General features: G+C 41.8%; 1 protein-coding gene across 4 annotated transcripts in view; it reads left to right on the top strand.

Annotated features, from left to right (window-relative positions):
- The window catches only part of ST3GAL3 (ST3 beta-galactoside alpha-2,3-sialyltransferase 3), a 459,765-nt gene that overhangs the window by 287,183 nt on the left and 149,091 nt on the right, over positions 1–23,491 (top strand). For 3 of the 4 annotated variants that reach the window (XM_054979381.1, XM_054979379.1, XM_054979380.1), the window contains 2 exons: positions 4,369–4,464; positions 7,147–7,333. In XM_054979381.1, the coding sequence (XP_054835356.1) occupies positions 4,369–4,464; positions 7,147–7,333 (283 nt within the window). Of the gene's footprint in view, positions 1–4,368; positions 4,469–7,146; positions 7,334–23,491 lie in introns of those variants that run through there. The other variant, XM_054979382.1, reaches the window with a different exon arrangement.

Below are 23,491 nucleotides of genomic sequence, written 5' to 3'. Positions count from 1 at the left end.
TGTTTCCTCAACTAACTGGTGCCAACTCCTAGATACTGTGATTGGAGCCATTGGCTATTTGGCCTTGCGACACACTGTGATAGTCCATGGCCTGCCCTTTGTTTGCTCCTTTGCTGCCAAGGACCACTGTCATCAGGGAATGCCTTTGCTAATCCACTGGCAAGGTAACTGTTTTTATATTTTATCCCTGGGCTGTTTTGCGGCACATTTTGTTCTGTGAGCACAGAGTTCATTGATGGTGCATACTGTTTGTCCTTCGGCCCCATCATTCCTGCTTCATTATTTTGTATGAATCTGCTATGTTTTCACTCTCGCTGATGACTTTGGCAGTTTTGGTCAGTAGTAGTCTCAGTTTTTTCTGACTACCATATCTTGCACCTCTAAGTGGGTAGGAGTCCCTACTGAGGCTATAGCAGGACTTGGACCCTGCTTCTTGTGCTATTGACTGTGTTTGAAACTCAAACATGCTAAATTTTCCTCTCCTTAGTAGATTTCCAAAGTCATTCAAAGGGGTGTAGCCCCTTGTTGAATTTTTGCATCCCCTAGTTCTTCATTTTTAGTTTACAGCACCTCCACCTATGGAATGAGGACTATGGGGTCTACCCTATGTCCGCCCTTCATAGTATTTCACCATGTTAATGTGTCCAATGCCCCGGCCAGGATTCTTTGCCAGGGTTGGTTTTCAGCCCTAATGTCTTGGAACGCTATCCATTGTATTAGTCATTCAGGCTCCAAGAGACACCTGGCAGTATCCTCACACAATCCTTCCTTTGTGGGATGGTAGAGGCTATCACAGTCTGTTGTGTGCATGACTGCTCAGCGTCCTTTACCTTTGCACAGTTCTCCCCACTAGAGTCCTGTTTTTTCCTTGTTGCATTCCTGCTTATACTTTGGCAGAGACACTTTTAGAGCACTCCTTGCTTCTTTAGAAGCACCTCTGGGTGAACAATGAGATGCTAAGCATCTGTTGGGAAGGTGGTCCTCCATAGTCTCTTACTTTGAGAACTTCACACCCACCTCCTTCAGTAAGTGAAGGAGCTGCTCTCCCAGTGTGGGACTGCACAGAAGCCATGAAGATGAAAACAGGGTTGCACTTACCTGTAACTTTTGTTCATCAAGTGGTCTTCTGTGCAGGCACACATCCCTCCCTCCTGCCCTGCTATGAATTCTCTGGAACTTTAGTTTCTGGGTGATCTCCAGCAGTAGCATGGAGAGAAGGAATAGCATCCTTCCTCCTGGTCATGTGATGTTTTTGGCAGGAAAGTGCCAAAGGGAGGAGGGGTGTTCCTAGTCTTCTAGAAATGTGTGCCAGTGTGTGCCTGCACAGAAGACCACTCAATGATCAACAGTTACAGATCAGTGCAACCCTGTTTTCCCACTGAATTTGCCTTTAAACTATTTAGTGGTATATAGGAGTTGTTTCTGGGTATCCTTGGAACCAAGCATTTGATACCATCTGTGTATGCTTTCAGCAAATTTGAGTACTTGGGAATTCATTGCTATTCATTTTGACACTATTCCTTTTCTGAAATCAGTGGGTAAATGATTATCACACACTATCAGATGAGAGAAAGAGAACAGAAAGAAATAAAGCAAAGGGATGTTTTAGTCCCATACATGTCCATGTACAAAGAGGTAACATTCACTGTTTATATATTCACTTCATCTGTAGATCCCCTTTCTCAATGAGATGCAAGAGAGATTACACAATTTTAAAAAGTAGTCAGAGCATTATAGTGCATACAATTAACAGTAAAATCATACTACAATATTAGGGTGTGCATTAAAAACAGTATGCTGCATACAATAAAACAGTCTGATACATATAACAATAAAACAAAATTGGATTACAAAATTAGAGAAACTGTGATAATATGATGTATGCACTGAAAAAAATGAAAATTGCCTATTTTTAAGACATTCGCTAAGATCCATCTGAACAATGAGAGTAACAGAGCAACAGTATAATTTATACAATAAAGAAAGCAATGAAAACTACCTAAAATTCCACACATTTAGCTTTCTGCTGCTAAAAATATATATTCGGAAGCCAAGTGGGAAGACTAATTTTTCAAGTTTTTGAATGTTAGTTTTGGGGAGCATTAAAAATGGAAGTTTTGGGGAGCATATTTTCCTATTTGGAATGAAAGATTTTTTAGAAAACAACAACAGGGATTTTACTCATGCAAAATGTATAGTATAATTATTTTTATGGGAAACAGAGTTAAAGAATAATTCCTGTATATATTGTAGTATGTGCAACACTCAAATCCAAGATGTGTTTCTGCAGCTAAAAGGTGCTGTCTATGCTTATGAGAGGAGTAGGGGGACCTTCCTTGCATGTAGACTGCTACTTGCCCTCCCCGGATAGCTTTGATTTAGTTGGATGGTAGTAGTTGAAGCCTATACCCTGGATCTGCTCTCCTTTTGACCTGGCCCCTTGTGGTCAACCTTTGCAGTTCTCCCGTCAAAGGACTATTACCCAGACAACCACAATCTGGGAAACAAGCAACTTATAGCTGGAGGCAATGTAATTTCAAGGGTATTTTATTGTTTAAACATGACTAATTTTGACCACAACTAAATATGCTATAATGTGTATGGTATTGAAGAATTCAATGCTATAAAGTTTAACTCAGTATCCAAATATGCTGCTAGTAAGACTGTTTCTTTTCAAGTAATACATGTCATTTTGTTTGTTACAAAATTTGTGCTTTTTGTGTTCAACTCTTTTTTTTTTACCTCTCAGATAACAAAAACTAAAATATGTGCTAAGGTAGCAAAGGTTGTAACAGATTGCAGTTCTCTCTCTCTCTCTCTCTCTCTCTCTCTCTCTCTCTCTCTCTCTCTCTCTCTCTCTCTCTCTCACACACACACACACACACACACACACACACATTTTGGGTATATTTGAAATTTTTCTTGTAGAAAATGAAGATATTCTTTAATAAATATGGCAAGTGGTATAATTGTACATGCTAGCTGGTGCATTTTATATTGTAAAATCAATATAACCTTAAGCTTGGTAAGAAAGTACACACTGTGTGTATTTCACTTTTTCTCCATAATCTGTTTTCCTCACATAGCTTCACAATTGCTGTAAATTTTACATCTCTAGTCAGGAATCAGAGTAAGAAATTCTAATACTCTAGTACCTCAGGTGTGTGCAATTACCTCTGGAGAAGTACTTGTGCAGTTCTTGATGTAATTTTGTTACTTAAAACATGGTTAAAATGTAGACCCTCTGAAAAGTATCACAGAAGCCCTGTGGGAGTGTTTCTGTATAGTTATATTGACTGTAATGACAGCATAGCAGCTTCAAAAGTAAACTTTTAGCAGTTTAAATAATCTCTCAGATTTTTCAAAAAACTTGCCTGGTGGTATTTTCTCACAATTCCCACAATAGCTCTTCCTGTATGTTTGGAAGCGGATGCATAAGGAGCTCCTGAAAGCATTCTATGATTGTTCCTGAACTACACGGACAGCTCTGGTTTGCTTGGGTGATGAGGACCTGTAAAGGGCTGTGGTACTGGGAATTTTAGCTTGGGCAAAGGAGGGAGGGAGAAGATAGTTACAGCTTCCAAGTGAAGTAGCAGGGTGCTATACAGGATGTCAAGGCAAATGTTATTTTGCAGGCTACTGAGCAGAGGATAAGAGGAAGTAGGCTGAAATATATGTAAAGACATCTAGATCTAATGTCAATCTGAATAGTAAGCTGAAGAGGAAAGAATCTCAGTATCCGTTTGACTGGATTTTAAAATCATTTAACCAAAAATCTAGCTGGCTTCTCAACATTTTTGTGCTTTATAGCTGGGTAATTCCCAGGGTTTGCTGAGTGCTTACCTCACACGGCCCTGACATTCCCAACTTTTGGGGTGGTGGCAATCTGTATCAGAGGAAGGCTTCTAGGAGTTCTTGAAGAATACCAGGCAGCTACAGTTTTGTCTGTAACTTTTGCTAAAGTACAGTAGGCCAGTCTCTCTGCATTTTTTTTTTACCATTACCCTTATGGTCTGCTTCCACTGTCATTTTCTCCCATACGGATTGTAGATAATATTTATTTTAAGCATGTGATTGGTTTCTATCCCTGCATTTTAGGCAGGCTGCCATATAATCTTATCCTTGTGCATGTGGTTAAACAGCATTTAGTTAAGCAATTACTAATCTCCTAAACAAAAGCAGAATTATCTGCAATCAGTTAAATTGCTTAATGGGAGAGTTGGGACTTATCCCGTCATTTGTTACTTCATAATATAGTACGGTAAGTATGCTTGAACAGATGCTAGTTATATCAGATCTTGATAAGAGAGAATTCTATGCTAGTGAATTTTACTGTTGAAATGGCCTTTCCCTGCGTTTCCTTTCCAGTCTCAGTTGCCGGCGATGTATCATTGTAGGGAATGGTGGCATTCTAGCAAACAAATCATTGGGGTTGAAAATTGATGACTATGACATTGTTATCAGGTGAGTCTTCTGGAACAGGGTGAGGTTTTCTATGGTTCTTATTCTATTTCAGATTTTGATATCTAAATAAGCAGCTAGCAGCTGCAGTTCTTAGTTGCTGGAGTAGTAGTAATAAAGACTATAGATATTCATTATTGTATTTTTAAATGTTTTATGCTTGTTCAATATTGAGAATGTCTTCCTTCATGTGATACACAAACCAGTGCTCTTTCTTTATGGATACCTTCTCAGTGGGGTGTGTGTGTCTATTTTATGAAAAATTAGCCATTAATAGTTGACAGAGGCAGTGCTGCTGGAGAGATTACCTAGACACCTCAGATTGACCCTGTTCTAGTGCTGCAGAACTGTGTACAATCCTCAGTTGAGTGAAGAGTTTAGGAAAGGAGTGACATATGTCCTCTTGCTTTGCTCTGAGCACAAAGAAGAATGATTCTAGGGGCAGAGTGAGGCCATCTTACAGCTTTTGTACCAAATTTGTTTAATGAATATCCCCTGCTGGGGATTAAGACAGCTTACTGTGCAATAGAAGGAAAAGCTTCTAGGCTTTGCTAAGACACCCACTGAAAGAGACTGTTTTCCAAGTTAATTTAAAACTGGGATTCTTGGCAAGGAGTCTAGAAATGACCACTTTCTGGAGAGACCATCAGGATGCACCCCCTATGTCATGTTATTTTGAATTTTTGACCCTGATTTTCATATCTACATATCCAAAGCCCCTTTTTCAACTGGTAATCAAAAGACATATGTAGAGCTCCTCATCGACTGTAAGCGGAGGGATATAAGCTGTAAAACTTAAATGTATCTAAATGCATGTATGAATGAGGAGGTGAGGATGTTGCTGCCTATGAACAAGAAGAGAAGCTCTTGGGGGGGAGGAATCCATATTCAAAAATAAATGTGGCAAACCAGCTCTGTATTGAAGTCTAAATTAAAAAGTGCCTTGAATAGGATGATGCATGTTTGTTGGCATTCATGGACTCCAGGTATCTTATGTAATAGAGCAATTCTTGCAAGTCGTGAAAGTGCATTTAGTACTGAGCCATCTCCCAAAAGTACAGCCCATCATACTAGTAGTAGGAGGACATAGGAGATGGAACCATGATGTACATGTGTTGTCTGGGCAGCAGATAGTCACACAAACAGAGATTACTACAACGGCTATGAGAGCATATTAAAATGATATTGAAGCAGCTGCCAAGAGGTTCAATAAACAGATGGAAACAAAACTTTTTGACAATGTCCTCTTCTCATGCCAAAAAATCCTCACTGAAATATATGGCACACCCCTAGCATTTGCACTTAATACTTTTGCATAGTTGACTGCTGGAGGGGGAGGGGAATGTGGAAAAGATCCACAACCACCTGCATCTTCCATAAATGGATCACTGAATCCCACCCATTTCATTGCATGTTGTATAATGCTAGACAGTACAGGGAATAGAACAGATGTGGGTTTGTTGTTCTTGGCAGCAACTACGTATTTATCACAATGTCTAGTTCTGGCCTAACTGGATTATGAGGGAGCAGAAACCCAGTTGCCACAGTGTTTTGATTGTAGTCTGGTAGAAATGATAGTACTGTGACACCACTTCATAGGCAGAGTATGCAAGGTATTCCCAAAGCTCTTTTTCTAAAACCAGTTGAGCACCTGTTTGAGTGCCTAGAACTTCTCAGTATATGTTGGATAATATAGTGCTACCTCATAGCTGCTGTTACACCACAGAACTCAATTGTTGATGAAAAGCATAGTGGCACTTGGTGGGCCATTTGTGCTGTGTGTCTCTTGTGATCAATTCCATGCATAGCACTGTGACCTTTCCATAGAATAAACACTAAACAACAGCTCAGTGGGTTATAAGAAAAGCCCAGATATAGCAGAATGGTAAGAATAAGCAGCACAGATTAATACAGATTAATTGCAGCCTGACCCAATTTCTGAACGAACCCCAAGCACTAAACAGAAAGCCCAATTTGGATACACTGAAGGTTTATTAGTGCTGGACTCCTTGTGAAGCAATTATTGCTCTTCTGCTGATTCTGTACCTATAACAGCAACAGAAGACATCCTTAGGAGTCAAGCCATTGGAAGTAATGGCTGACTTTGTAACCTTGGACCTGTGAGAGTCCGAAAATACAATGAATTCTGAAATTCCTTGTTGCTTGATTAGGTGGAGTGTGTTTGTCACTTTCTACAGAGAGTCTTTGGTCATACATATTACCTCCAAGGATTAGACCATCCATTAGCTGTCCTGATGTGCAGATAAAGCAAAGTTGTTGTTGTTGTTGTTGTTGTTGTTGTTGTTGTTGTTGTTGTTGTTGTTATCATCATCAACAACAGTGTGCTTATATACCACTCTTCTGGACAGATTAGTACCACACTCAAAATGATGAACAAAGTCAGTGTTATTTTTATCCTCACACTATAGCTGGGGCTGAGAGGAGTGGCTTACCCAAGGCCACCTGCAGAGCTCATGGCAGTAGTGGGAGTTGAATCAGCAGAGTGCTGACTTGGAGCCCAGTCACTTAACCACTAAGCTACTGTATCACTAGCAATTATAAGTTCCCAGAATCTCATCATTTGCTCATGTATCCTCTGCTCCTCTTTTAGTAAATGAAGTTTATTTCTGTTTTCTTCCAAATTGCACACAATTGTTATGACTCTGGTCTCTGGTCTCTCTGCAGGCTTAACTCTGCTCCAGTAAAAGGTTTTGAAAAGGATGTGGGTGGCAAGACAACCCTGCGGATAACATACCCAGAAGGGGCCATCCAGAAACCTGAACAATATGAAAAGGATTCTCTCTTTGTACTAGCAGGGTTCAAGTGGCAAGATTTCAAGTGGCTGAAGTATATTGTTTACAAGGAAAAAGTGGTAAGATGAATGACCCTTATGGAAAAGTAGTCCTGGTATTTCAAAGCTTCATTCCATCATTTGCTTGCAGTCAGGGTTTGCTCCAAATGTTGTGCTTAGGTTTCTTATACAACTCAGACAGTGTGGTGGAATGGTCTGAGTGTCAGACTGGAGACAGCTCTGTCCTCTGACATGAAGCTCACTGGGTGCTCTTGGGCCAGTTGCTGTGTCCCAGGCCAACCTACCTCATAAGCATGTTGTGACAATAAAATGGGAAAAGGAGGTCCGTATTTGCTGCCCTGAGTTCCTTGAAAGAAGAGTGGAGGATAAAGATGCAATGGATAGAAAGAAACCTATCCATTATGATTATAACAAAATTGGGTTGAGAGCTCCACCTTAATAATAATTTTTATATGAATGCTCACTAATTCACTAGATGAGTTGAGACATATGTGCAGAAATGTGTGGTTTCAGCCACATAACATAAAATAAATGAGAATGTTAGAGCAGGGAGATGAGCTGCTAGAGATGCCTGGTTGCATTGAGTTATCGTTGGAAACAAGGTTGATTAGTTAATTAGATGGTCATGGCTAATAAATGAAGAGAGGGATCTCTGAGGGGTTGCCAGTCCAACTGTAAGCCTACCATATCCCAGCAAGAAATAGTCTGCACACACCCTCAAAAACCAAATGGACTCCTGAGAAATTAATATTTGCCATTGCAATATTGAGGAAATTTCCACAATAAAGCCTCTTCAGGTTTCTTTGTGTCTAACTTGTCTGTTTCATTGAGCTGCTTGAGACGTACACTACACTGCACAAAGCACATTGTGTTACAGGTTGAAACCTAAATTAATAAATGTCAAAGACAGTCATGCTTTCTCTTAAGAACTGTTTGGAAGTGTCAGTGTCGCTTTAAAATGTTGAAACATTTTCAGAAATGTGTGTTAAACTATGAGCCCAGCCCTTACTATACAAACAAGTTATTCAGTAAGTTGTATTAATGTTGTCTGTAGTAAGCACTCCTTGAACATCTGGTTTATGTTGATAAAGGAGCCAAGTGAGGGCAAAGGCTTCTGTGGGAAATAAGTAGCTTTTGGGCTTTCCCCTCTCTCTACCTACTTTTACCAGTAGTCTGAGCAACCTCTGCCAAAATGAGCAGCTTGCGGAATAAGTGCTTGTGACATCAGTAATCTGTCTCGAATGGTGAAAATCTGGTGATAAATGAGCAAGCACCTGCCTGGAAGTGCAGCCGTGTTCAAGACTCTGCTCATTTCAGAAGTGCATCTCACTCACATTATGCAGGGGTACATTGGAGGTGTAGTGGGGTGAGCTGAGCTTCTTCATGGGACCAGGGAAATGCCTGCATCCTCACCCCACCATATTCACATCAGTTGGCTACCAGTTTGCCTTAGAGATCTGAATAGTTTTCATAGCTAAAAACTACATAGGGAACTTAAGACAAACTGCACTTTGATCTAGAAACTTTTCCTCTCCAAAATTTAAGGATGACTGTTGTGAAAGCACCTCCCATGGATTGCAAGCATGGTCCTTAGACTGTAATGACATCAATGAGAGGAGTTTACCCTGACGATCTCCAGTTTGGTGCTCAGACAAGTCATAGGTTTCGCTCTTAACAAAACAAAATAACTCTGTTAATCTAACTCCCCCCCCCCCCGCCCTGCATTTCTTAGACAAGTGGAGGGCTTAAGAGCACAAGATGTCAGGGACAGACCTTTTCCCCACCCAGTGTTCCTCCATACTCAGCCCCATCACGAAGGGCTTTCGCTGCTGCCAGCCTTCCAAAGAAGTTCTATACCTGGAGATGCACCTCTGCCTTGGCCATGAAACAACATGGAGGCTCTTAGGGGGATTTGCCTTTTTGTCGGTAACTTATCAAGGTCACGGGAGAACATGTCCTACAACCAAGCCTCCATGGTGATGTGCATGGGACTCGCAGTGGCTCACTCCAACCTCCTGCTATTGGTCAAGGCTATGCAGGGCTCTATTTCTGCAGCTCTGTTAAGCTTACATTAGGGTAGAGCAAAAGCACCATAGCAGTAAGCAGAGCCTCATAAGAAGCACAAAAAACGAAAGCAGAAATCCCAAAGTAGGAGTATATTTCACGATTGTTCTGACATATTGGTGGAAGTAAGATAGCAGGCCTCGTCTGAAGTGTCAGGCTATGGCATTCCAGACTTGATAGTGTTTCACTCCCTTCTGCAAGAAGACAAGGTCTTTTGATTTCAAAAGGTTTATTGTGAAAGACAGCATTCAAGTCCAAATGTACATATTCCAGGATTAGAGATCCTGGCCAAGCAAAGCGTTGCTAGGAATGAATCACAGAGTAAAGGTTGTTACATTTCACACTCCCTGAGCCCAGCCTCCCCCCTGAGTTCATACAGCAAAACTTCTCAGAGGAGCGCTGAGCTGGCCAAGGTCGAGACAGCAGATAAGACAGTATCCTTTCCCATGGAATCGGCTCCTTGCAGGTGTGGCCTGGAGGGAAAGAAGACTAAACACTACAGGATTAAATATGGCGTTACTTAGGTTAAAACAGCTTCTGACATTCTGCCCCCCTTAAGACCCCTCTCCCCCTGGTTTGTTTGGATATGCTTGATGGAACTGTTTAATAAGTCTGGGGGCTTTCACATGGATGGACTCTACCCATTCTTTGTACCCTTCCTCAAAGTCTTTCCAACGAACTAAATAAAACAATTTGTGATATCTGATTTTAGAGTCCAGAATTTCATCAATTTTGTAGTGTACCTGGTCATTGATCATGGTGGGAATAGGGGTGGCTGGTGATGGATGCCATTTATCTGGTGCAGGAACCTTTTTTAAGAGACTGACATGAAACATTGGGTGGACGTGGTGTAAGTTCTTTGGAAGATCGATTTCTACAGTCACTTGATTAATCACTCTTTTAACAGGAAACGGTCCCAAATATTTTAAAGCAAGTTTCTTGCTGGTTTGATCCATCCTAAGGTTCTTTGTTGATATGTATACTTTGTCTCCTGGGTGCAATTCCCATTGTTTCGCACGGTGGCGATCTGCATATTTTTTATAGTCTGCCTTTGCTTTGTTTAGAGCGGTTTGGATGGCTGCCCATTGTTCACTGAGGGTAGTCCACCATTGATGAAGATCTCCCTTGGGTTGTTGTTTCACGGGCAGTTCAAAGGGGAATGCTTTGCCATCGTAGCCGTGTACAATTTTAAAGGGGGTTTCCCCAGTTGAACTGTGGACTGTGTTGTTATAAGAGTATTCGGCAAAATGAAGAAGCTTCGCCCAGTTGTCTTGTTCAAAGTTAATATAGCAGCGGAGAAATTGCTCTAATATTTGATTAGTTTTTTCCGATTGTCCGTCACTTTGCGGATGGAAAGCGGAACTGATTCCTTGTTCTATTCCAGTTAATTGTAGTAGCTCCCGCCAAAAGTTGGCAATGAATTGTCCGCCGCGATCCGATGTCACCTTAGAAGGAAAAGAGTGCAGCTTCACAATGTGTTTCATAAATACTTCAGCTAGTTTTTTGGTGGTGGGAATGGTTGTACAGGGGATGAAATGTGCTTGTTTGGAAAATAAACCTATAACCACTAAAATACAGGAGCAACCCTTGGAGGGAGGTAAATCTGTAATAAAGTCCATAGAAATTACTTCCCAGGGTCTATTGGGGGTTTCCCTTGGTTGTAAAAGTCCCGGTGGTTTCCCTTTTCTGGTTTTGGCACTTATGCAGGTTGGGCATGAAGATACATCATCCTTTCTGATCCCAGGCCACCAAAATTGTCTCTGTATTAAGTGGAGGGTTTTTAGGTAGCCAAAATGACCCGCGGTGCGGGCATCATGACAACGCTGTAGAATTTCCCTTCGGAGACTGGCTGGTTTATACAGTTTATCTTCTTTAACCTAGTCTCCCTCCGCCGTTTGAGACATTTTTGCTTTGGGTGCTACCTCCCCTTCTTTTTCCACCTCGCTTTTCACTTTTGCTCTCCACCCCTTTTCTTCTGCTTGTGTTTGCGCAGTTTGGCTGCGAGTAGTAACCACTCCTCCTAGTTGGTGGGGAGTGAATACTGTGTCAATGGTTTCCTCCCTCTTGCTCTGCTGTTGGGGCATGCGTGAGAGAGCGTCAGCTAAGAAGTTAGTTTTCCCCGGTAGAAAGTTGAGGGTGAAATTAAATTTAGAAAAGAATTCCGCCCATCTGAGTTGTTTGGCATTAAGGCGTCTAGGGCTTTTTAATGCTTCTAAGTAGGGGTGTGCAAGCCAAAAATTTTCGGCTATAGCCGAAAGTAGAAAGCCGAAAGAAGATTCTCTATCGTTAAAGCCGAAAGCCGAAACAAGAATCTCTTTCGGCTTTCAGCTTTCGGGATTCTTTCGGCATTATTTCGGCATTCTTTCGGCTTTTTTCTAAGGGAAAATGCCTCCGTCTTCCAGGACGCCTGGAGAAGGCATTTTCCCACCGAATAAGCCCAAAATTGGTGGGGACCTTCCTCTAACCCTTCTCTAACAACCACCCAAGTTTCAGACAGATTGGACTTTGGGGGGCCATGTTATGGCCCCCCAAAGCAGGTCCCCCCATCCTCCCATAAGAAAGCGAAGGAGCAGCATATTGTTAGCATGCTGCTGCTAATCTTTCTTCATTATTTCCTATGGGGAAAAAATGAAGAGGCAGGCTTCCTTTGCCAGGGGTGGCATTTTGCATGCAAAATGCCCCCTTACCCTCAGGGGCCATTCTCCCACCCCTCCTCCCACCCCCCACCAAGGCTCAGCCTGCTCCCACTTGGGGGGGGCCATTTCATGGCCTCCCCAAGTAGGTGCTCTAATCTCTACCACTGACAGCTGGGGGAGGCTTGTGTTGCCAGGGGTGGCATTTTGCATGCAAAATGCCCCCCATCCCTCTGGGGCCCTTCTCCCACCCCTCCTCCCACCCCCCACCAAGGCTCAGCCTGCTCCCACTTGGGGGGGGGCATTTCATGGCCTCCCCAAGTAGGTGCTCTGCTCTCATCTCTACCACTGACAGCTGGGGGAGGCTTGTGTTGCCAGGGGTGGCATTTTGCATGCAAAATGCCCCCCCAGCCCTCTGGGGCCCTTCTCCCACCCTTCCTCCCACCCCCCACCAAGGCTCAGACTGCTCCCACTTGGGGGGGGCCATTTCATGGCCTCCCCAAGTAGGTCCTCTCAGCCCCTAAAGTCCACCCCTTACAGCCCACACAAACCCAATTCCCCCCCAGCTGCCACACACAGACCCAAATCCCCACATTAGCCCCTCACAGACCCAAATCCACCCCCACCTGCCCCACACCCATAACCCCAGGAACAGGCAAAGGCCAGCCCTCTCCCTTTGTTCCCTATGCTGGGAACTTCTAAACTCTCTTTCCCTGGGCAATTCTGCACAGCCCAGGGGTGCCACAATGGTGGGCACACTTCTGAGTGCCAGCTGGTCCCTGTGAAAGAGCACCTGAACCACAGACACCCTCCCTCAAATTCCCCCACCACCTACAGAGATGGCTGGCCAGCCAGCCCCATTGTTCCCTATGATGGGAACCAACTGCACAACAAAGAATAAAACAAGAACAACACAAAATATAGTTTTAAAAAAATTATTTTCTCCCTTCCAAAGTACAAGTAGGCAAAGCATTATGACACATTACACCAGCAGTCCCCCACACAGAAAAATAACACAACTCACTTAACATCAGAGAATCACAAAGCATGATTCCTGTCAAAAACACTTTATTTCTTGAACAGCTTTAGGTTACACAGCAGGGGGGAACACCAAAGGGCATGGCAGCACTATCTTACACAAAAATAACACAACTCACTTAACATCAGAGAATCACAAAAACACAATTCCTGGCAAAAACACTTTATTTCTTGAACAGCTTTAGGTTACACAGCAGGGGGGAACACCAAAGGGCATGGCAGCACTATCATACACAAAAATAACACAACTCACTTAACATCAGAGAATCACAAAAACACAATTCCTGGCAAAAACACTTTATTTCTTGAACAGCTTTAGGTTACACAGTAGGAGGGCACAACAGGGCATGATAGCAATGTACTACAAAAAATGATACAACCCACTTCACCGTTTTTGACAGCAATTGTGTTTGTGTGATTCTCTGATGTTAAGTGAGTTGTGTTATTTTTGTGTAAGATAGTGCTGCCATGCCCTTTGGTGTTCCCCCCTGCTGTGTAACCTAAAGCTGTTCAAGAAATAAAGTGTTTTTGACAGGAATCATGCTTTGTGATTCTCTGATGTTAAGTGAGTTTTGTTTTAATTTTTCTGTGTGGGGGACTGCTGGTATAATGTGTCATAATGCTTTGCCTACTTGTACTTTGGAAGGGAGAAAATAATTTTTTTTAAACTTTATTTTGTGTTGTTCTTGTTTTATTCTTTGTTGTGCAGTTGGTTCCCATCATAGGGAACAATGGGGCTGGCTGGCCAGCCATCTCTGTAGGTGGTGGGGGAATTTGAGGGAGGGTGTCTGTGGTTCAGGTGCTCTTTCACAGGGACCAGCTGGCACTCAGAAGTGTGCCCACCATTGTGGCACCCCTGGGCTGTGCAGAATTGCCCAAGGAAAGAGAGTTTAGAAGTTCCCAGCATAGGGAACAAAGGGAGAGGGCTGGCCTTTGCCAGCCTGTTCCTGGGGTTATGGGTGTGGGGCAGGTGGGGGTGGATTTGGGTCTGTGAGGGGCTAATGTGGGGATTTGGGTCTGTGTGTGGCAGCTGGGGGGGAATTGGGTTTGTGTGGGCTGTAAGGGGTGGACTTTAGGGGCTGAGAGGACCTACTTGGGGAGGCCATGAAATGGCCCCCCCAAGTGGGAGCAGTCTGAGCCTTGGTGGGGGGTGGGAGGAAGGGTGGGAGAAGGGCCCCAGAGGGCTGGGGGGCATTTTGCATGCAAAATGCCACCCCTGGCAACACAAGCCTCCCCCAGCTGTCAGTGGTAGAGATGAGAGCAGAGCACCTACTTGGGGAGGCCATGAAATGCCCCCCCCAAGTGGGAGCAGGCTGAGCCTTGGTGGGGGGTGGGAGGAGGGGTGGGAGAAGGGCCCCAGAGGGATGGGGGGCATTTTGCATGCAAAATGCCACCCCTGGCAACACAAGCCTCCCCCAGCTGTCAGTGGTAGAGATTAGAGCACCTACTTGGGGAGGCCATGAAATGGCCCCCCCAAGTGGGAGCAGGCTGAGCCTTGGTGGGGGGTGGGAGGAGGGGTGGGAGAATGGCCCCTGAGGGTAAGGGGGCATTTTGCATGCAAAATGCCACCCCTGGCAAAGGAAGCCTGCCTCTTCATTTTTTCCCCATAGGAAATAATGAAGAAAGATTAGCAGCAGCATGCTAACAATATGCTGCTCCTTCGCTTTCTTATGGGAGGATGGGGGGACCTGCTTTGGGGGGCCATAACATGGCCCCCCAAAGTCCAATCTGTCTGAAACTTGGGTGGTTGTTAGAGAAGGGTTAGAGGAAGGTCCCCACCAATTTTGGGCTTATTCGGTGGGAAAATGCCTCCCCCAGATGTCCGGGAAGACGGAGGCATTTTCCCATTGAAAAGCCGAAAGAAAGCCGAAAGAATCCCGAAACGTTTCGGCTTTTTTCTTTCGGCTACCTGAAATGTTTCGGCATTCCCCGAAACGTTTCGGCATTCCCCGAAAGAAGCCGAAACACTTTTGTTTCGGCATTCTTTCGGCATTCTGAATGCCGAAACGCACATCCCTACTTCTAAGTTTTTGTGATAAGTCCAAACCTCAAAAGGGTGCCTGGCTCCTTCAAGCCAGTGACGCCATACTGTAAGAGCCACTTTAACGGCAAAGGCTTCTTTTCCCCATACATTCCAATGCCTTTCAGATTCAAAAAATTTTCTAGAGAGATATGCACATGGTTTGGCTTTTCCGTTTTCCCCCTTTTCCAGTAGCACACCCCCCCTATTGCCACATCGCTGGCATCGACTTGCACTATGAATGGGCGATTTTCATCGGGGTGTTGTAAAACGGGCTCGGATGTAAATTTAGCTTTGAGTTTCTCAAAAGCTATTTGGTATTGTGGGCTCCAGTCTAATTTGGAGGTGGGTTTTCTTGCTTGTTCCCCTTTATCTTTAGTTTTGAGGAGCTCCGTTAGTGGAAGGGCAATTTGAGTGAAACCTTCTATGAAGTCTCTATAGAAGTTTGCAAATCCTAGGAAAGATTGCAATTGTTTTCGAGTAGAAGGAGTTTGCCAATCTTACACTGCTCGTATTTTGGCAGGATCCATTTTTAGCCCTTGCCCGGATATACGGTAGCCTAAGTAATCCAATTCCGTTTAATGAAACTCACATTTAGAGAGTTTGATAGGGAGCTTGTGGCACATTAAAGTGGTCAGCACTTCTCGCACTAATTTTACATGTTCTTCCTTTGTTTTCGAGTAAATTAACACATCATCTAGATAAACGACCACTCCTTTATATAAATATTTGTGCAATACTTCATTGATCATGGACATGTATACAGACGGGGCTCCAGATAAGCCAAAAGGCATAACAAGGTATTCATATTGTCCTAATGGCGTATTGAACGCAGTTTTCCATTCATCTCCCTCTTTAATTCTTACATGAAAATAGGCATCTTTCAAATCTAATTTGGAGAAGATCTTACCTTGTGCCACGACGTTGAGTAAATCTCTGATGAGTGGGATGGGGTAGGCGTTGGTTGTAGACACAGCATTGATTCCTCTGATGTCGGTGCATAGTCTTAAGTCTCCATCCTTTTTCTTTACGAAGAGTACAGAAGCTGCATGAGGGCTATTAGCTGGACGGATGAATCCTCTTGCCAAGTTTTTATCAATAAATTTTCTTAGTTCTTCTCTTTCCAACTGACTCATGGAATATAATTTGCCTTTTGGCAGACTTTCTCCCGGAATAATCTCAATGGCGCAGTCAGTAGCACGATGGGGAGGAAGACTGTCGGCCTCCTCTTCACTGAACGCTTGTTTCAGACCTCTATATTCCTTGGGGATGCGATTCAAATCCTCTTGAGTTAGAAGGGCTACATCTAATTGTGGTGGTTCAGGCCTTCCCCATTCGGGTTGCCAATAATGTTGAGTGCAATTGTTAGTATTGAAGTCCACTGTTCCTTTTGTCCAGTCTATGTGAGGGTTATGATCCCATAACCAACGACTGCCGACGATAAGAGGGTATTTTGCAGCTTGGCTGATTACAAAGCATCTCCTTTCCCAGTGGTTTTTCATACCAGTGGGTATGGGTTCGGTTTCTACAGTCACGGGATTCTTTTTTTTCCCCAAAATTTTATTAGGTGAGAATATTAATACATACAACTTTCAAATAACATCTCAATATCATTTTCCCCCACCCTTTCTCTCCCCCCTTTTTCAGGACTTCCAACAGCTTTCCAACCCTATATCTTAATCTATTCCTAATCTATCCCCTATTTCTGTAACTCATTGTATCATGTTTACATTCTGCTTTGTTAAACTAAGCCCTATCTGTTAACTTCAGAACTATTATTATTAACTTAAAATCTATTATCTATTACTATCTATTGACTTCAAATATATTTAAGTTTAAGCTAACAATTAAATAAAGTATCTACTTTATTAATTTTACCAATATCTATTAACTCCAAATCCACTTAAATTTAGGCTAACAATTAGCTAATACTTCACTTCATATGGTAAAGATTCTGTCTCCTCTAGTAAAAAAAAAACATTCTAATAATTTTCAAATTGCCATAATTCCCCTTTCACGTCCCACTTCTTTTCTAAATATGTTTTCAATCTTCCCCAATCAGTAAAAAATTCTGCTGAATTCTGTTCTCTCAGCTTTCTTGTCATTTTATCCATTTCCGCCATGTACAGCAATTTATGCAGCCAATCTTCAATAGTTGGTATTTCTTGCACCTTCCATTTCTGCGCATATAAAAGTCTTGCTGCCGTCGTCATGTAAAATAGTAATGTTCTGTATTGCATAGGAACATCTTCCATACTTAAATTCAGTAGCAATAGCTCTGGGTTCTTCTTTATTTGGGTCTGCAAAATCTCGTTTATTACTTCTATAATATCTCCCCAGTACTATCTGGCTACTTCACACGTCCACCACATATGATACAATGATCCTTCATGCTTTTTACATTTCCAGCGTTTATCTGACATGTTTACATGTCCAAGCGCAAGTTTCTTAGGCGTTAAATACCATCTATAAATCATCTTATACACATTCTCTTTAATACTGGTACAAGTTGAAATCTTCATTGTAGTTTTCCATAAATGTTCCCATGACTCCATTGTTATTTCTTTATGACAATGAATTGCCCACTTCACCATCTCTACTTTGACCGTCTCATCCTCTGTATACCACTTCAAAAGTATTTTATAGATTTTAGATATCTTCTTTTAACTTTCTTGTAGTATAGTCTCTTCCAACTCTGAGTTTTTCCATTTGATTCCTTCTTTTGAACAATCCGAGTTATAAAGGTCTCTAATCTGTCTATATTGGAACCATCCATAACAAGATGATAACTCTTCCTCCGTTTTGATTCTTATCATTTTTTGTTCCATAATCAATATCTCTTTATATGGTAGACATTATTCTTCATTATAGATAGCTCTCGGATCGATCACTTCAAACGGTACCACCCAAGAGGGGATACCTTCACCCAGATATTTTTTATATTTTTTCCAAATCGTGAAGAGGCTCCTTCTGATATAGTGGTGCAAAAACATAGAATCAGCTTTTGTTTTGTCCTGCCACAAGTAGGCATGCCATCCAAACAACTTCTTATAACCTTCCAATGTTAAGAGCTTGCGATCTTTCAGTGACATCCACTCTTTTAGCCAAACTTAACATATTGCTTCATGATATAATCTAAGATTCGGCAACTGCAGTCCACCTCTTTCTTTAGCATCACACAGGACTTTCATTTTTACTCGAGGTTTCTTGCCTGCCCACACAAAGTCAGAGATCTTCCTCTGCCATTTTTCAAATGGTTTAGTGTCTCTAATAATTGGAATTGTTTGTAATAAAAACATGATCCGTGGTAACACATTCATCTTAACTGCCGCTATTCTTCCCAGCCATGACAGATTTAATTTATTCCATTTAATCAAGTCTCTATCAATCTGTTGCCATAGCTTTTCATAGTTATTCTTGAAAAAATTGATATTTTTCGCAGTTAACTCAATTCCAAGATATTTAACTTTATGTGTTACTTCACAATCGGTAATTTCCATTAATTCTTGTTGCTTTTGTTTAGTCATATTCTTGCATAGTATCTTTGATTTCTTCTTATTAACATAAAATCCAGCCAGATCTCCAAACTGTTTTATCTTATCAAGCAACTTCGGCATGTTTTGTATTGGATCTTCCACTATGACCATCTCATCATCCGCAAAAGCTCTAACCTTGTAGGTAAATTCTTTAATCTTTATGCCCCTTATAGTATCATCTTCTCGTATTTGAATCAGTAACAATTCCAAAATCAAAATGAACAACAATGGAGATAATGGGCACCCCTGTCTTGTACCCTTTCTTATTTCCAATTTTTTTGTTAAATCGTCATTTACTACAATTGCCGCACATTGGTCTCTATATATTCCTTTTACTGCTTGAATAAAATCTTTTCCCATTTGCAGCCTTTCCATTGTGGCAAACATAAAGTTCCAGTTCAAATTATCAAAAGCTTTTTCTGCATCCACAAAGAAGAAACCAACTTCTTTTTCACAATGTTTATCGTAGTATTCTATAGTATTTACTACCGTTCTCAAATTGTCTCTAATTTGCCTGTTTGGAAGGAACCCTGCCTGCTCTTCTGCAATAAACTCAACTAACCAGTCCTTTAATCTCTCCACCAAATTTTTTGCAAAAATTTTGTAATCATTATTTAACAGTAAAATAGGTCGATAGTTCTTGACATTACTTAAATCTTGATTTTCTTTTGGTATCAATGATATATTGGCCTCATTCCAAGACTCTGGTATCTTTTGTCCTTTTAAAATTTCATTCATTACCACTTTCAAAAAAGGTGCCACTTCATTTTCCAATAATTTGTAGAATCTAGCCGTAATTCCATCTGGACCTGGTGCCTTCCCTAACTTAGTCGTCCGAATAGCCTCTTTTAGCCTCTCCGTTATTTCTGCATTCAACTTTTCCTTCCATTTTCCTGATAATATCGGTAAATTGATCTTGTTCAAATATTGATCAATAGTGTCCAAATTCAATTCTTTTCTTTGATACAGTTTTGCATAATACTTAAAAAAGCTCTACTAATAGCCAATTGATCTGTTAACGTCTTGCCATTTTCTTGAATCTTGGTTATTCCTTTTTTCTCTCTTTTCTTTTTCAGTTGCCACGCTAAATATTTCCCAGGTTTATTCGCACCTTCAAATGACTTTTGATTAAATTTTTTCAGTTCCCACTCTAATTCTTTATTATTCATTACTCTCAACTGTTCTTGCAAAATTTTTATTTCTTGATACAGAGTCTTCTTCCCTGGTCTTTTCTTTAATTGTAACTCCTTGGCCTTTATCTTTTTCATAATTTCTTGCCTTTTTTCTTCTTTTCTCCTCTTGTCTCTTGCATTTAAATCCATTAAAGTTCCTCTAATCACTGCTTTGTAGGTGTCCCAAACTTTGTCAGTTGAAACATCTTTATTTAAATTGTATTGTATAAAGAATTTGGTCTCTCTCTGTAAGCACTATATTATCTTCTAATTGCAGCAGATCTTCATTTATCCTCCATCCTCGTCTTTTGGTGCCTTTCCCAAATTTCCACATTACTGGATTATGATCTGAGCCTACTTTAGGCATTACTTCCACATCTTTGGTCCATACCGCCAGATCTTTAGAGGCCCAGATCATATCAATTCTTGATAATGTCGAATGCCTCGCCGAATAGAACGTGTATTGTTTTGTTTTAGGATTACTTCTTCTCCATACGGTATACTCCTGCAGAGGTGAGGGGGTCACTACTGTCTTTTGCTGATCGTAGCATCTGTTGTATCCGAAGAGCAATCAAACCCAGGATGAATCAAACAACCAAGGAAAAACAGTCTCCTACAGGAAAAGTGTTTTTGCCATATATCAAAGGAATCACTGATCAGATGGGAAAGCTTATGACAAAGCATAACCTTCAAGCAGTATTCAGACCCACCTGAAAAATACAACAGATGCTACGATCAGCAAAAGACAGTAGAGACCCCCTCACCTCTGCAGGAGTATACCATATACCCTGCAGCTGTGGACAAGTTTACATCGGGACCACAAAGCGTAGCATCCAGACAAGAATAAAAGAACATGAAAGACACTGCAGACTTGGACAACCTGAAAAATCAGCAGTGGCTGAACATAGCCTAACTCAAACAGGGCACAGTATCTTATTCCAGGACACCAAAATACTAGACAACACTTCCAACTACTTTGTCAGACTGCACAGGGAAGCCATTGAAATTCACAAGCATAAGCAAAACTTCAACAGGAAAGAAGAAACCTTAAGAATGAACAGAGCATGTTTTCCAGTTCTGAAAAAAGCCAGGCTAACAAAACACTCTATACCCGACAATAGCCCTGCAGAGATTAGCACATCAAGCCCCAATCCATATGCAAAAGAACCTCCTCAGGATACAGTGAAGCCTCCCGCCGTTAGCATTCCACACCCTGGGAAACTCTTACAGGATGACTTAGCTCAACCCCACCCCTCCTGAGTAGATACAAATGACCTGCCAACATCTTTTCCACACTGTGACACTGAGAGATCTCTGTCTTTTGGTGCTACACCTCTGAAGATGCCAGCCACAGCTGCTGGCGAAATGTCAGGAACTACAATGCCAAGACCACGGCAATACAGCCCGGAAAACCCACAACAACCATCGTTCTCCGGCCGTGAAAGCCTTCGACAATACATTTCACATCCTGTTTCCTAATATGTGTCTCCTGCAGACAAATTATATTACAATGTTGTTTGGATAGCCAGTGGAAAGTGGTTTTACGTTTAGAAGGTGAGTTTAGTCCATTTACATTCCAAGATATGATTTTACACTCCATAGTCAAATTTTAGATCTTTTGGATAAGTCTTTTTCATGATCCTTTATAAACGTTTCCATCTCATGTCCAGATCTGAGTGTTCTTTTGATCTCACGAAATTCAAAGCTCAATCCTTCTCGTATTTCCCATCTATATCTAATGTTCAATTCTTTCAGCATTTGTACTAGTTCTCTGTATTTCTTCCTCTCCAACAAAACCCCCCTAGGCAGTTCCTTCATCATTCTCACTCTTTTTCCATCAATTTCCAGAGGGTTTTGAAATTGCTTACTCACAATCTCTTCTCTTATTCTTTTTGTTGTAAAATGGACTATTATATCTCTTGGTAAATTTTTTTGTGCTGCATATTTTGAATTAATTCTGTATGCCACCACTAGAAGGGCTGCTACCTCATCTAATTCTTTGTTCAAAAATTCTGCTAATACTTCTGAAATCTGCTCTTGGGTTGATTTCCCTTCCACTTCCGGGACTCCGCAGAATCTAAGTTGTTTTTCCATATGTTTACATTCCACCACGGCCATTCTTCCTTTCAGACCCTTGGTTTCTATCTTGTGTGATACAGCCAACTTGTCAGTTTCATCTTCCACTATTTTAACTTTCTGCTGTATCGATTGTAGTTCTTTCTTGACCTCATCAATATTTTTAACCAACTCCACCATCTCTGATTTAAAAGTCTCTTTAAGCTCCTTAATGTCCTTCACAATCTCTTGCATCATATCTTTGATCTCCTTATTTCCCTCTGCTACTTTTTTGTCGAGACTGTCCAGCGCCGTTTGCCATTCTTTCTTCGAAATCGTGGGGCTTGCTTTGTCTTGCTCCCACGAGTCTGCTCTTTTCCTTAACTCCGTGGCGTGGCTGATTTACTTTTCTCGGTATAAACGTCAAATTTTAACGAAGTCTTTTAAAAAGTAGCAGTCCTAGTGTCCAAAATGTCGGGTGTCTTTTCTCTATGGTTTTTACTTGAAGTTTATGCCCTTTCCCTTATCCAAAATGTCCTACTTCCGCCCAATTTGAGGTCAAGCCCTTTCCCTTCTCCAAAATGGCACTCTTCCTTTTCCGGTTTTTTAAAGGCTGCTTCCAGCCAGTCTTTCTGTTACACTGACGCACTTCCAGTTCCTCTTCTCAGCACAGCGTTTCTCGTGATATTTCAGCTTTCTCACACTTCGCTATCTCTTTCAAGCCGCAGGTATGTAAACAATAATCTATTTTCCGTGTTAGCTCTTCTCTAAAAAGTTCTTTTTTCTCAATTACTTTGCCGGAATATTCACAGTAAATTCTTAAGTCTTTTGCAATTTTTATCTTCTACTTTAATTCAGTTTCTTTTACCAATTTTCTTCTCAAAAAGAGAGATAGCAATCTTTATCTTATTAGTCCTTCTTTACGGGTTGTAATCGCTGTTTCAGTAATTAAAATAATCCAGTTTTCCCAATTTGGTGCTGAAGCTTGGGTACGGAGGTCTTAAGCCAAAAGCTTGACTCCAGAGCTGCTGCAGAGATCTTTGCCACCCGTCTACGAGCGGGACCTCAAGGCTGGGTTGGTTATCGTTGCGTAGATCCCCCCCCACAGCCAAGATCAACACTCTCTCGAGGTCTTAAGTGTACTTGCCTGTTCTCCTGAGAACAGGGGTCTGTGGACGATCTACACCCCACTAGCCCTCACAAACAGCAGCACGGACAGCTCAGCTCCCCGAGCTGCGTCAGCCCTCCATGATCCCCAAGCTGGAAGTCCCTAACGTCACGGGATTCATGTTGGATCCATCAATTTGTTAAAAAATAATAGGATTTTCTAGTTCTCTAGTTTCCAGACCCAATCCGTTGACTAAGGCTAGGGCTATAATATCTCTGGAACATCCTGAATCAATCAATCCTTCTACGCAAATGTGTGTTTCCCTTTTTGGGTTTGTTAATATCACGGGTAGAAACAATATAGACCCCTTTTCTCTCACCTCGTTTTGGGTGATTTTCTTTTTGATCTGCCATTCGGGTCTCTTTACGACAGATCCATCTCGTTTCCCAACTGAGGGCTGGGTGCTTCCTCTTCACTCTCTGGGAGTTGTACTTCAAGTTCCATTAAAACCTCTTCTGCTTCCAAGCTTTTTTCTGGTTGGTTGCATTTTGGCATCCCCCTTCCCCTGCTTGCTCTCAGAGCTGGTATGGGA

This window comes from Eublepharis macularius, chromosome 5, assembly GCF_028583425.1.
Source record: "Eublepharis macularius isolate TG4126 chromosome 5, MPM_Emac_v1.0, whole genome shotgun sequence".
Classification (NCBI taxonomy): Eukaryota; Metazoa; Chordata; class Lepidosauria; order Squamata; family Eublepharidae; genus Eublepharis; species Eublepharis macularius.
Note: the sequence above shows the minus strand (reverse complement) of the source record. Positions and strands in the feature narration are given on the sequence as shown.